The 15,928-nt window shown below is 36.9% G+C and overlaps 1 protein-coding gene across 3 annotated transcripts in view; it reads left to right on the forward strand.

Annotated features, from left to right (window-relative positions):
- LOC139136543 (DNA-directed RNA polymerase, mitochondrial-like) overlaps window positions 1–15,928 on the forward strand; it is a 184,982-nt gene that overhangs the window by 60,174 nt on the left and 108,880 nt on the right. For all 3 annotated transcript variants that reach the window (XM_070704267.1, XM_070704265.1, XM_070704266.1), the window contains exons 11-12: window positions 4,021–4,140; window positions 8,732–8,770. In XM_070704267.1, coding sequence (XP_070560368.1) covers window positions 4,021–4,140; window positions 8,732–8,770 — 159 coding nt within the window. The remainder of the gene's footprint in view (window positions 1–4,020; window positions 4,141–8,731; window positions 8,771–15,928) is intronic.

Consider the following 15,928-nt stretch of genomic DNA (forward strand, 5'->3'; position numbering starts at 1 on the left):
ATGCACTCCCAACGGGTATTCATTTCAGCATTCTCCAAGATGTAATACATCTGGTGGTGGGATTGCCCTCATCTACAAGTCCAAAATCAAACTTTGCACTTGGAAACCACTGAAATCCATTATGTCATTTGAAGCAACTGAAGCCACACTACAGCATCATGGTATTTCCTTAATAGTTAATTATAATGTATTGGCCCCCACCAAGTGTCAAGAAAAAATATACAGTCTTACAGTTCCTACAAGAGTTTCAAGCTTTGCTTGAGAAATACACTTCATATGAAGGCAAACTCTTCATTGTTGGAGACTTTAATTTACATCTGGATGATACTTTGAGTCCAAATACCAAGAAATTCATCGATGTCATTGACTCATGTCACCTGAAGCTTACTCATTTGCATGGCCATATCCTAGATTTAATCATTACAAACTCAGATGATATAGTTAGTTGGATAACAGTTGACAACCCCACACTTTCTGATCACAGACCTGTCCATGCTGGGTTAAATCTCCAGAAGCCATCACTTGTTAGACGCGAAGTTGTCTTCCGCTGCATTTCATCCATTTCTAGAAATGATTTCTACCCAAAGCTTCCATCAACCTGTCACAGATTTACAGGCTGCCTTGGCAACGTACAATTCAGCACTAAGTGGTATTCTTGATAAGCATGCACCTCTTAAGAAACGCATCATCACTGTACGTCCAAATACAAAATGGTACACTCCTGAAATTGATCATGGAAAAAAGCTACGAAGATCAGCTGAGCGGAAGTTGAGGTCAACAAAACTTGAAGTCCACAAACAGATCTACCAAGAACACTGTCACCTTACCAATAAAGTACCAAGCAAAGTGCAACTACTACAGAAATCTAATCGAGGACAATGCCAATGACCAGAGATCTCTGTTCAAAACTGTATCTACACTGTTCCACAAACCAAACCCGCTACCAATCCACAAAACTATTCCTGAACTTGCTGAACGGTTCAATAAGTTCTTCATTACCAAGATCAAAGACATTCGTCATAAACTGGATTCAAGTGAGTGTAATATTGACCCAATTTTTGACCTTTGAAATGTGTACGTCATCAACATTGTCATCCTTTAAGCCATCAAGTACTCAGCAAATCCATGAGATCATAATGGAACTGCCATCAAAGTCATGTTGCCTTGATCCACTTCCAACTTCGCTACTCAAAGATTGCCTTGACTCACTTCTTCCATTCATCACTATGGCTGTGAAGCACTCTCTTGAAAATGGTGTAGTACCTGATGTCTTCAAGACTGTAGTTGTTACCCATATTTTCAAGAAACCATCTTTAGACTGTAACACACTCAAGAACTACCGCCCAGTTTCAAATTTGCCTTTTCTTGCCAAAGTCCTGGAGAAGATTGTTGCAGCACAGGTTAATAACCATTTAGTCACCAACAATCTTTTAGAACCATTACAATCAGCATACAGGAAACACCACAGTACTGAAACAGCCCTTCTTAAAATTCATAATGACATTCTTCTATCCATAGCACAGGGAGCAGGGGGAAGTCCCCTGGGGTGGGGAGGAAGGTGTTTTTTGTGCAACGGTTTACCTTATTTGATTTTATTAATTTTGGCTGTGATATTTCAAATAAAGAGTTCAACTCGACACCGTCTGACTGCTTTATATATTACCGACAAGTCTTTATCTCCTCTCCAACTTGTGTATACACCTCTGTAATTGCTCCGAAAACATTGCCAACTTGCTAATCCGCTGTCCGTATCAGCGGATTAAGTGATTGAGTCAACACCACAGCCACATTAAAATAAGGAGGGACTGCTGTGGTGTTGACTTAATAAGCTAATCCGCTGATACGCTCAGTCATTAACAAGTTGGCAATGTTTGCGCAGCAATTAGAGTGGTATGTGCACTGGATGAAGAGGAGATAAGGAATTGTAGGTATTGGAAACACAGTCAGACAGTTTGGAGTCGAAAGCAAGTTTGCAATGTTTTCGGAGCAAGTACATTGGTGTATACACAAGTTGGAGAGGAGATAAGGACTTGTCGGTAATATATAAAGCAGTCAGACGGTGTCGAGTTGAACTCTTTATTTGAAATATCACAGTCAAAATTAATAAAATCAAATAAGGTAAACCGTTGCACAAAAAACACCTTCCTCCACACCCCAGAGGACTTCCCCCTGTTCCATGTGTCCATAGATGCTAATAAGTACGTTCTTCTCATTTTACTAGACCTGTCGGCAGCATTTGACACTATCGACCACAAGATACTTCTGAACAGACTTTCTAAACTTGGCATAACTGGTGTAGCTCTGAAATGGTTTGAAGCATATCTAAATTAACGTTCTCAATCAGTCAAAATTGGAAGTACCACTAGCCAACCATCTCATCTTGCCTTTGGTGTACCTCAGGGATCAGTGCTTGGCCCTTGCCATTCACAATATAGATATCTCCCCTTGGCAATCTTATTCGCAAGCATTACCTTCAGTTTCATCAATATGCAGATGACAATAACCTATACTTGGCTTTCTCATACAGTGATGCTTTATCAGCCGTGCATTCTGTTGAAACCTGCGTCAGTGACATAAAAGCATGGATGACAATAAACAAGTTGCAGTTAAATGATGCCAAGACCGAGATTCTCCTCATCCATTCCAAATTCCACACAGTTCCTGAACCAGTTCGCCATCTAATGATTGGGTCATCTTCAGTACCTGTTGTTGACACTGCACGGAATATTGGTGTTACTTTTGACAAATTCCATATGTTCAACCATCACATCAAAAGTACTTGCAATTCAATATACCATCATCTCCGCCGAATCAGATCCATCAGGAAATACCTCAAGAAGAATACCTGTCATACACTAATTCTTGCTGTTCTGTCAACCAAATTGGACTATGGCAATGCTTTACTCTTTGGACTTCCTGACAATTCCATCTCTTTTCTCCAATGTGCTCAGAACACTGCTGCCAGAATAATCACTCGTTCCAGGAAATTCATACATATTTCACCAATCCTTCAGGATCTACATTGGTTGCCAGTCCGCGTCAGGATAAACTACAAGATTCTACTGCTTATCTACAAAGCTCTGCATAATAAAACCCCAGGATATATCAGTGATTTAATTAAGCCATACACACCTCAACGCTCTCTCCGATCGGCGAACAAGGGCTTGTTGGCCACACAACATACAACAACAAGACATATGGCAGCCGTGCTTTCTCTAATTGTGCTCCAAAACTGTGGAATGACTTACCACAAGAAATTCGTCAATCATCAAGTCTGGAAACATTCAAAAACAAATTGAAGACACATCTCTTCAAAGTAGCTTACTGTGCGGACCAATTCTTCTAAGCGCCATTGAACAGATATTTTTTCTTGGATTCGGCGCTATAGAAATAATGTTTGATTGATTGATTGATTGATTGATTGATAACAGCATTTTTGGACTAATGACAACGATTTTCACTTATTCTAAAATTATTTGACATGTTAGGATCAATCTCACCGTTGTTGCATGCAAGCAGGGTATGTAGTAAAAAAATACTGTAAAAAACTTAAGAGTCTGTACATGGACTATGCTCATGTTGATGTTACTGTATTATTTTTCACTTGCTGCAGTTTTAGCCCTCTTTTGAGGTTGTTTGTAATTTTTAGCAGGGTATGTAATTTTTAGCAGGGTATGTAAGCTTACACATTCCAAACAATTGGTACCACATCTCCTTTTAGGTGGTTCCAAATGGTTCTACTTTATGTTTTACATAGCTGTGTGTGTGTGTGTATCAAGGACCTGGTACTTTCATTACCCTGTATTCCTTCAATTATTGGATCTGTATGGAAGTCATATTGCTTGAACAGATAGTTGACAATATTATGAGCATGTTAGAGAGAAAGTATTACATTGTTGATATAATTTTGAAATTAATCTCATAGAATTAACATGAAGGTGAAAAAAGAGAGCTTAGACAATCTTTATTCATGAATGGATTTATCTTGATATTTGTCAAATGTTTTGTTTTCGTTTTCAGATTAAGAGTCTGTACATGGACTATGCTCATATTGTACTGGATGATGTTTTGATGACAAAGTATCAATTCCGTGAATATTGGCACAAACTTAACTCAGATGCTGTACAGGGTCCAACATTGGTGAGTTGAATAAAAAGTTGGATGTTCTTTGATCTGATTTGAAATATGTTGATCAACCAAAAGATATATATGTATACTGAAACCTGCTTATTAGCTTTGCTGTCAGTAACGTGGAGCTTATCAAACAGGTGGATGCGTGGCGTTTTATATCTATTCTCAACAATTTATATCACAAACTTCTTCAAAACAGCCCATTTGATTCCTTCAGTATATGGAGCACAGGTCCCCACGGATGACTTCAATCAGATTAGCTTTGATATTTGGTGGACAGGTTCGATCAATGTTTTCACCAAGACGCATGATTGCGCAAATTTCCCTATTTAATCGAAATCCCTTCTACGATAGGGTTTGAGATTTTGATTTACACAGAGTATTTACAGTGGCATTACACATAAAGATTACCATATATGATATAACATACAGCTGATATACTCCACTATCTGCAGCCACAATAAAATGATACAAGCTTCCTATCTGCAGAAGAATGTGATATAGCTGAAAGACTATATATCAACTAGAGTTTGCCTCAAGATTACAAAACTGTACTGCAACTAAAATGAATGAAGTTTGAATGATTTGTGTGGATTTCTAATTTATTGAACACGTACTGGATGATAAAAATAAAGGAACATGAGTATCTTTTATTTTGTTTTTGACAAATGCTTTATGACCTGTGAAAAAATCTAATTTGTATCACTTAAATTTGCACAATTTATTATAGTCTCCCTCAATCAGAACCAAATTCCCTTAAATTTTCGAGCGGGCGATGACAGTCCCCCTTATGAGAAAAAGCTGGAGGAAACACTTGATGATTAAAATTTGATATATTCAAATGATGATGAAATCTGCAATTTTACAATTTTGTATTTTTTTGTGCAAATTTTGCCAACTTTGGTCAAATTTGCTTTCTCTCAAAAATTCCTTGTCCTATAGCTTTGATATTTTGTATTTCTAGGAATTATCTAAATGTAATGATATATTCCAATTCTGATGAAATCTTCAATTTTGTATTTTTAAGGCAATTTTTATAATTTTTGGTCGAAAAATTTGTTTCACAAAAACTCATCTTATAGCTTTAATATTTGGTAGACATGTTTGTAGGGATAATCTTAATGCGATTTTTAGCTCATATTTGATTTTATATATAATTACCAAAAAGAGCTTATATGATGAGTCTAAGTGGCGTCTGTATGTCTGTATATTTGTGGGTATGTATGTGCCGATGTATGTCCGTCACACACAAAGGCTCCCATACTGCCAAAGCTACCGTCTCAGCATTTGGTGTACAGGTAGATGTAGGGGTTGAGATGTGAATTTGTTCAAATGAACACATCAGTGTCAAAAATGTGCAAATGAGGTAAGAAAAAGGGATATACTGCAAATGTGCAGGAGTGGTGGCAGTGAACTGAATCAGCCCACACATCTGAATAAGAGGATTTTGACCTTTAACCTCTTTGTTTGCAGGGTACCTATTATGTTTGGGAGTGGTAGCAGTAACTGAAACAGCTAATTGGTCATTTCCTGTCATTGTTTATGAACTGTGACATATTAACAGATCTGCTGAAACCATGGATGTGTATTTTTGTACATCCATGGTTGAAAGATTCTCTGCTATGCATGTTGCTAAAGTTGACCTTCAGTACCTAAAGTTTCAGACCTTATTTACTTTTGTCATTCTTAATTTTCTGGTTTAAATATTTCTTGTTGTTTTTCTGGTTGTACTGTGCAGAAATTGTCATAACATCAACGTATAATTTTCCTGCACTGAACAGATAGAAATAACACTGATTGTTGATCTTTGGTATGTACCAATTCTGATCAAATTTGAGCGACACCGTATAATTGCGGTATTTTTTAGTCCCCCCGGACACTGTCCGGGGGTATTTATAGGTTTGGTCATGTCCGTGCGTGTGTGCGTGCGTGCGGCCGTGCGTGCGTCCGTCCGTTCACGCCGATATCTCAGAGATGCCTTAAGCGATTTCATTCAAACTTGGTACAAGGATTACTTCATATGTCATACAGATGGACGTCGATTTGTTTTGTGATACGATCCAATATGGCTGCCAGGCGGCCATTTTATTACGATTTTTTCATGTACAGAGCCATAATTCAGGCATGTTTCAACTGATTTTATTCAAAGTTGGTACTAGGACATTGACCAATGTCATAGATATGCACGTCAATTCTTTTTGTGATACTATCCAATATGGCCGCCATGCGACCATTTTGTTACGATTTTTTCATGTACAGAGCCATAACTAAGGCATATCTCAACCGATTTTATTCAAAGTTGGTACAAGGACATTGACCTATGTCATACATATGCACGTCAATTTGTTTTGTGATACGATCCAATATGGCTGCCAGGCGGCCATTTTATTACGATTTTTTCATGTACAGAGCCATAACTCAGGCATGTTTCTACAGATTTAATTCAAAGTTGGTACAAGGACATTGACCAATGTCATAGCTATGCACATCAATTTGTGTTGTGATACGATCCAATATGGCTGCCGTGCGGCCATTTTGTTACAATTTTTTCATATACAGAGCCATAACTCAGGCATATCTCAACCAATTTTATTCAAACTTGGTACAAGGACATCGTCCTATGTCATACACATGCACATTGACTTGTTTTGTGATACAATCCAATATGGCCGCCATGTGGCGATTTTATTACGTTTTTTCATGTCCAGAACCATAACTCAGACATGTATCAAGCAAATTTATTCAAAGTTGGTACAAGGAGATTGACCAATGTCGTAGATATGCATGTCAATTTGTTTTGTGATACGATCCAATATGGCTGCTGTGCGGCCATTTTGTTATGATTTTTTCATGTACAAAGCCATAACTCAGGCATATTTCAAGCGATTTTAATCAAAGTTGGTACAAGGACATTGACCTATGTCTTACATATGCACATTGATTTGTTTTGTAATTCGATCCAATATGGCCACCATGTGGCCATTTTAATGGTGGCCATTTTATTACGATTTTTTCATGTCCTGAACTACTACTCAGACATGTATCAAGCGAATTTATTCAAAAGTATTTTTATCACAGACCTAATGAAGAGAACTCTATCCTCTCTGAGGACCTGTAATCAAAGCACCCATTAACAAGTGGGGACTGTGTCATCAACGATGACTTGTTCGAATTATGATGAAATCTTCAATTGTATAATTTTACAGCTACTTTTGCCAATTTATGTCAGACCATCATGAAAGGTGAAGTATGTTATCAACATGAGGCAATCACTGCATTAAAAAATGAGACAGCAAACCACTAGTTCTTTATCCAAAGATAAACCCTTTAAGTGTATATTCTGAGCATTACTTATGTTAGCTTTCTGTAATGATTTCCTGTTAGAATTAGGGTAATAATGCATGGTTAAATTGATTTGAAAGTGTGCATCAGTAGTAGACTGAAACATCTTACAAAAGCTTCTTACAAAAAAATCTTTGTGTACAGAATACTTTGTATGTCATCTTTCACATGATTTATAATGAAAAATAGCCTGGCACACTGCCGTTTTTCTTGGAAGTTAGAATTTCGCTCGTGTATTCCTTCCCAAAAGCTAAACGACCTATTTTTAGGCTTTGCCCGGACGTGTATCAGGCTGAGAATACGTGAGTGTTATGATGATATGTATTTGGACATCGATGAATATGTCTGTTGCTATTTTTTCAATTTCAAAAAATTTTAATCTTCATTGAAATCAGTGAACCGGAATAAAAGTTTTGGAATATTGTCTCAGATTTCTTTTCCTTTGAGTTCTTATACGGAAAAAATCTGAAAAAAATACTCCCCAAGTTTGTTAAACAAGCTCCAATGGCAGGAGGGGGGACACCCCCTCCTGACCTCTCTCCATGACTGCTTGCACGGTCGCTTGTGGTGCTTCACACCACATATTCGTCCTCTTGTTAAAAAAATCCTGGGGAGAACAGCAAGACTGATGATTGTAACTGATTTTTATGAAATTTTCAAATCATACACAAATTTCAAGAAATCCCAGCTGCCATGTTGTTTGTTTACATTGACAAGCATGTCAAAGATCAATGCAAAAAAGTTCCCCCAAAATTGATAACATAGATAGATAGCTGTTGTGATGTACTGTACAACTGTAGCATGACCAGAGGATAAATCCCATATTTTTTTCATGAGATGACAAACTTGGCTAGTGCCATGCATGTGATAAGCTTGTTTAATCAACAAAAGAATTAAAGGTTACCTTCCCCTCTAAGCAATTTAATGTATTTATCAGAGAATCACTTAATTTGGAAATGTTCAAAAGAAAACTGAAAACATGTTCTCCAGAGCATACAGTGTGGTTTAGCCAAAGAGCAATACACTGTCTTTGGATTTTGGCAGGACATAAGCTTTGCTGGTTGATTGATTGTTTGATATTTTGGGGGAATACAAATCAATATATCATCATCAATTTTTTTGCAGTTCCAAACTATTGTTTCAGGAAGGGAGGAGAGGGCTTGAGGTAAAAATGTAATGAGTTACATTTTCCACTGCAGTTTTAATTATCCACAATGCCTAAGTGTTCCATAGAATTGTTTTTCTTTCTTTTTCACAGAATCTTGAAGCAGTTCCATGGAATAAAATCACCATGTCAGTAAGTTCAATCCATATACTTTGTTTTTTTTCATTTATTTAGACTGGACATATTAATCACTGATATGTATTTATTCAGGCTCAATTTAGGCTCAATTGATTCTTTAGGGAAAAACTTTAAAGGGTTTGTGACATGCCCCATACAACCAAACTTAAAATCACTCTTTGTGTCTTGAAGTTAGCTTACATCACTGCCTTGAATTGCATATCGCCCCGTATCCAGATAATAGGCAAGTAACAGTTATGGGTGGGTGTGAACCCCTAACCCAACTCGGTCGACTTTTTTCAGCTTTTTGAAGTTTAGCCCACGACTTATCTTAATATAGGCAAACAGTCTTTCACACCTTCGCAAATCCTATGTCCATAAGAGACTGGTTTCTTCAGTTTCTTCGGCCTGGGGGGACAATGGATTATTATTTGCCAACGTCAAAAAGTGGCTGACCCCCTATTCCAAATTTCGAAAACAGGGTGACCCCCCCCCCTGCGCGTGACAAAGGTTATATATATATATATATATATATATATATATATATATATATATATATATATATATATATATATATATATATATATATATATATATATATATATATATATATATATATATATATATATATATATATATATATATATATATATAATATTTTTGGGTATATTTTAAACATTCAGTCATTCTATGTTTTGTTTTAATGAAATTGTTGTCATGTCAGTTGTAAGATAGGAACTTAAAAGTTCAATTCTAAAGTTTGAATACAGTATTTTGAATGAGCTATGAATGTATTCCACTTTTTTATGCATAACCAGATGTCCAGAACTGTTGTAAGAAAAATATGATTGTGAAATATTAGTGCATGTTGCTTCTAAGGCCGCGTTCAAAAAAGTGGTGGGGGGGGGGGCTGGAGGAATTCAGGGGGGGGGATTCGAAAATTTTTGGGTAGTTGAGGGGGGACTTGAAAGTTTTGCTCTGCCTATAGGGGGGGGGGGGACCTGAAGATATTTTGACTCCCAACATTTTGATGTCGTCCAATGGTTCTAATGTTAGTAATAATTAAACAAAATCTAGAACTGTTTTGTCATATTTTATGTCTTTAATCTCGAAAAAGTCTAAAAATGTATGAATGCCATTAAATTTTCATAGAACAAGTTGGCCTTGTAATGGGGTAGGAGCTACAAGTATCAAGAAAAGTATCAGGAACTTTGTGGCCGGGGAAAACTAAAAAGTGGCATTTTCTGGAGTATGTGCCCGCGTGTTGCCTGTTTGGTGTCCACTTACACAATGAACGCACCCATACCTTGGCGGCCTTTTAAAGGGAGGCTCCACCTTTAAGCAAATTATTGGAAGTCTAAAATGCACATATTTCTCAAGTCTGAGAGTATTTTACTTTGGAACTGCTACAAGAATGGATATCTAATTCGTTTGAAAAAACTAGTATGCTGAACCAGGTTTCGTGCCGTTGTCTGTAGCGATATGTACAGTATCGCACTATAGCGATTTCAGATTTGTTACTAAATATAGTTGCATACGCCTAACTTGGACAAGTGTCGCTTGAAATTCAGACAAATTTTATGTTGTATGCGTGGCTGATGTTGGCACCGTATAATCTGAACCATAAATTGGTGTTAATTTTAGTATCCATAGTAGCACTAACAGGGTTTATTTCCATCATTCTTATGGATGTGCAGACAAATATTAATTTTTGCATATTAATGAGAAAGAAATGACGTCATTTGTGATCAGTGGTATCGGCTTGGCTAATTGAATATCTGGTTTGGCGAATAATTTTTTAGGGCTTCTAGCCAAATTTGCTACAAGATTTTGGAACCCAGGGGAAACACAGATATTTCTGACATATATCTCTGATATATTTAAGTACTGCACCCAAAGGGTGCATATATATATATATATATATATATATATATATATATATATATATATATATATATATATATATATATATATATATATATATATATATATATATATATATATATATATAAAGTCGCGCGCTGTAACAACTTGGCAAATCCGGAGATATTTTCAGAAAAGAAGTATCTCAACTTGGCCCACAAGTGCTCCATTTTATTTTGTGATTGATTATGATTTACGTTGAGCTGAGAAGTTAAAATACTTTGAGTTGTTAATCTTATTATTCATATTCACGGGCATGCAAACAGACCATTACTGTGTATTTGTGGTCATTCACATGGTTCAGCTCGACCAATCAAAATGTGACTGGCAGGACATGGTAATATAATTTAAAGTAAAGCGCCCAAGCGCACGCTGAAAAAATTTAAACATACAGATGTCTCTGACATATATGTCTGATATATTAAAGTTTTGCTCTTGGAGGGGGCTGTAAAGAATGTCTTATTATTATTAAAGTTACTCGCCCAAAGGGCGCGCAAAAAAATGCAACTGAATGATGAAATTTGTGGCTGGTATGATGCATGATGCATTTGAGGCAAGTATGAGCCCGTGTTGAAATTCAAAAACACACTGACCCCCCTATTGGGCATTTCAAAAACATGATGACCCCCTATCACCAAAGTCAAAAACAGGCGACCCCCCCTGAATCCACCGCCCCCCCCCCCAAGCCGAAGAAACTGACCAGTCCCTAAGGGTGTGAGGCAAGGGCTTCCTTTGCTCAGAATGTACGCCCAGTGCACTAGAGAACTTTATAGTGCCTAAATGTTTTGTTTGCATTCAGTGACATGATCAAGTTAAACAACATTCAAACCATCGTCTATTCATGAGATCACCAACGGTGTCGCGACATCACATGATACGCGTACGGCCGATCGCTTTGCCGATTGAGTAAATTGGAATGACCTCTCAGGCTGTCTGATTAGGTGTGCTACAGAGTATAACTGCTTTCATGCCAAATATTGAAAACGGCGTGAAGACGGCGATTCAAAATGGCAACCCAAGGGAACAAGTTTCCTGTGTTTTTCTGCATTCCAAACATATACAGAATAGGCCTAACAATTTTCTTTTTTGCAGGATTCGTTTGCTCCGAAAATGCATTGGAACATGGGTTGATTGCACCATTTGTCTCGTGCTCCAATAAAATGATAGTTCTGTCAAGGGTCGACAACATGCAATGCATGTGTTTTACTCTTTGAGCGAAAACACCCAGGCGCGGGATCGCTCTACTTTTTAGTCCCCACGGACACCGTCCGGGGGGACTTATAGGTTTTGTCATGTCTGTGCGTGTGTCCGTGCGTGCGTGTGTACGTGCTTGCGTGCGTCCATTCACGCAGATATCTCAGAGATGCAAGAACCGATTTCATTAAAACTTGGTACAAGGATTACTATATATGTCATACAGATGCACGTCGATTTGTTTTGGGATACAATCCAATATGGCCGCCAGGCGTCCATTTTATTACAATTTTTTCATGTACAGAGCCATAACTCAGACATGTTTCAACCGATTTTATTCAAAGTTGGTACAAGGACATTGACCAATGTCATAGATATGCACGTCAGTTTGTTTTGTGATACAATCCAATATGGTCGCCAGGCGGCCATTTTATTACAATTTTTTCATGTACAGAGCCATAACTCAGACATGTTTCAACCGATTTTACTCAAAGTTGGTACAAGAACATTGACCTATGTCATAGATGTGCACGTCAATTTGTTTTGTGATACGATTCAATATGGCTGCCAGGCTGCCATTTTATTACGATTTTTTCATGTACAGAGCCATAACTCAGGCATGTTTCAACCGATTTTATTCAAAGTTGGTACAAGGACATTGACCAATTCCATAGATATGCATGTCAATTTGTTTTGTGATACGATCCAATATGGCCGCCAGGCGGCCATTTTATTACGATTTTTTCATATACAGAGCCATAACTCAGGCATGTTTCAACCGATTTTATTCAATGTTGGTATAAGGACATTGACCAATTTCATAGATATGCACGTCAATTTGTTTTGTGATACGATCCAATATGGCCGCCAGGCGGCCATTTTGTTACGATATTTTCATATACAGAGCCATAACTCAGACATGTTTCAACCGATTTTATTCAAAGTTGGTACAAGGACATTGACCAATTCCATAGATATGCATGTCAATTTGTTTTGTGATACGATCCAATATGGCCGCCAGGCGGCCATTTTATTACGATTTTTAGCTCACATTTGGTTATACCAATGTGAGTTTATCGTATAGGCTGAAGTCGATGGCGTCTGTATGTATGTGTGTATGTATGTATGTATGTATGTACGTACAGTATGTTCGTCAACATCAAAAACACACAAACCGCTGCACGTTTCAACTTTGTATTTGGTGTGTGGATGCATCCTGGGCTATAGATGGGATTTTGTTCAAATGAAGTCTGCATTGCCAAAATTATGCAAATGAGCTTACAAAATGTGAAAATGGTTAAGAATAAATTACTCAAGAACCGCTCTTTTGATTGCTTTGAAAATTTGTGTGCAAGTACCTTAGGTGAACGTTATACAGTTTTATGAATATTGTGAAGATATCCTTAATTTTGTATTTTTGCTGAATTTTTTCGTGATTTTTCTCATTTCCAGTAAAAATTCTTCTTCTCTGAAACCGCCAACCCAATCGCTCTCAAATTTGGGTTGTCTCTTTGCAAGGGTGTTACTCTTCTAATTTGTTGAAATGATGACAAAATTGGGAAAATTACTATTTTGGAGCAATTTTGTCATTTTTGGTCAAAAAATCTTAAACAGTATTTCCTTTTTAAAACCCCTGGACAGACAGCTTTCATATTTGGTACACAGACGTACAGAGATGACAATAGTTAGATATGTGGAAATTGTCCTGAAATATAAAAATTTGTATTTTTAAGACAAAATTGTCATTTTTGATCAAGAAAACTTTATCTCAAAATTACTTGTTTGATAGCTTTGTAATTTGGTATTAAGTCCCTTGTTTGATAGCTTTGTAATTTGGTATTAAGTCCTGAAAGATGTTATTAGATAAATTTTCTGCTCAAAGTGTTGGGAAACCCCAAAATTCGTATATTTTAGGTAATTTTCTCAGTTTGTGACCCTAAATGACCTACACCAACCCAGGATATGTTGTGAGACAATTTTGAAGGCTGTGAACATAATTTTGTCATATTTGGTATCAATTTGTAGGAAATTTTGCTCCAGAAAACAAAGCTGAGGTGATTTTTTTCATTTTGGACCAATGTTTGCAACTTTTCTATGTAAGACATACAAGAACTGATGACAAATTTGGATCCAGGATAATTCCAGATGTTGTAATCACTGCCCATAGTTGAAAGCATTTCACTATCTGTAACTACCTTAAGTGCTGTTTACATTAGAATGATAACACTCATGACATTAATTAAAAAATCTCCAAGGTTGTAAATGTACTTCCTGCCATTTGGTCTTATGTAATACCAAGTGGTGGAACATTTGATATTCAGGAGGGGGTAGAGTCTAGAAGATTGGTGATGTAGCATTACTTTTTTACCAGATCTCTTGTGCATTTTTTGCCCACTCCCACCTTTTCTTTTTATCAAGCCTTCTCTGTTTTTTGTTGTTGACATTTTCTTTATGTATTTAGGATCTGCTTCTCCCATTGCTATAGAAGTTGATATGCATGTTCCTAAAGATGACTTCAAGTACCTAAGTTGGATACCGTATTTGCTTTTGTCATTCTTGTTACTCACATTTGGTATACCAATGTGAGGTTATCGTATAAGCTGAATTGATTTGCATGTCTGTATATTTGTGGGTATGTGCGGATGTATGTCCGTCACACACAAAGGCTCCCATACTGCCAAAGCTACCGTCTCAGTATTTGGTGTACAGGTAGATGTAGGGGTTGAGATGTGAATTTGTTCAAATGAACACATCAGTGTCAAAAATGTGCAAATGAGGTAAGAAAAAGGGAATTTCTGCATGTGTGCAGGAGTGACAGGCAAACTCCACTTATCTTGAGTCATTTCCTGTCATTGTTTATGAACTGTTACATATTAACAGAACTGCCCAAACCATAGACAGTAGAGGGGAGGAAGACCGTCAGTAGAGGGGAGTTGTTTATGAACTGTTACATATTAACAGAACTCTCCAAACCATAGACAGTAGAGGGGAGGAAGACCGTCAGTAGAGGGGAGGAAGAGCGTCTATGGTCAACTAAGAGGGGCTAGCTGCCTTTCAGCTATGCATGTTGCTAAGTTGACCTCCAGTACCTAAAATTCAGACCTTAATTACTTTTGTCATTCTTGTTTTTCTGGTTTAAATATTTCTTGTTGTTTTTCTGGTTGTACTGTGCAGAAATCATTGTCATAACATCAATGTAGAATTTTCCTGCGCTGAACAGATAGAAACAACATTTATTGTTGATCTTTGTTAACCCACACTGGTATGTATCAATTCTGATCAAATTTGAGCGATACCGTATAATTGCGGTATTTTTTTTCTGGTTGTACTGTGCAGAAATCATTGTCATAACATCAACGTAGAATTTTCCTGCACTGAACAGATAGAAACAACATTTATTGTATATACCAATTTTGATCAAATGTGAGCGACACCGTATAATTGCGGTATTTTTTTTCTGGTTTAAATATTTCTTGAATTTACCAATTCAAACCGAATGTGAGCACATGGTGTCCTTGACGGTATTTTTTCATATACAGAGCCATGACTCAGACATGTTTTAACCGATTTTATTCAAAGTTGTTACAAGGACATTGACCAATGTCATAGATATGCACGTCAATTTGTTTTGTCATACGATCCAATATGGCTGCTGTGTGGCCATTTTATTACGATTTTTTCATATACAGAGGCATAACTCAGGCATATCTCAACCGATTTTATTCAAAGTTGTTACAAGGACATTGACCTATGTCATACATATGTACGTTGATTTGTTATGTGATACTATCCAATATGGCTGCATAGGAGCCATTTATTACAATGTTTTCATGTCTATAACCAAACTTGGGCACGTCTCAACGATTTTATTCACCGATTTTATTCAAACTTAGTACAAGGACATTGACTATGTCATACATATGCATGTCAGTTTGTTATGTGATATGATCCAATATGGCTGCCTTGTGGCCATTTTTTTTCCAATTTTTTCATATCAGGAACCATAACTCAGACATGTATCAAGCAAATTTATTCAAAGTTGGTACAAGGACATTG

This window comes from Ptychodera flava, chromosome 7 (genome assembly GCF_041260155.1).
Source record: "Ptychodera flava strain L36383 chromosome 7, AS_Pfla_20210202, whole genome shotgun sequence".
In the NCBI taxonomy this organism is placed as follows: domain Eukaryota; kingdom Metazoa; phylum Hemichordata; class Enteropneusta; family Ptychoderidae; genus Ptychodera; species Ptychodera flava.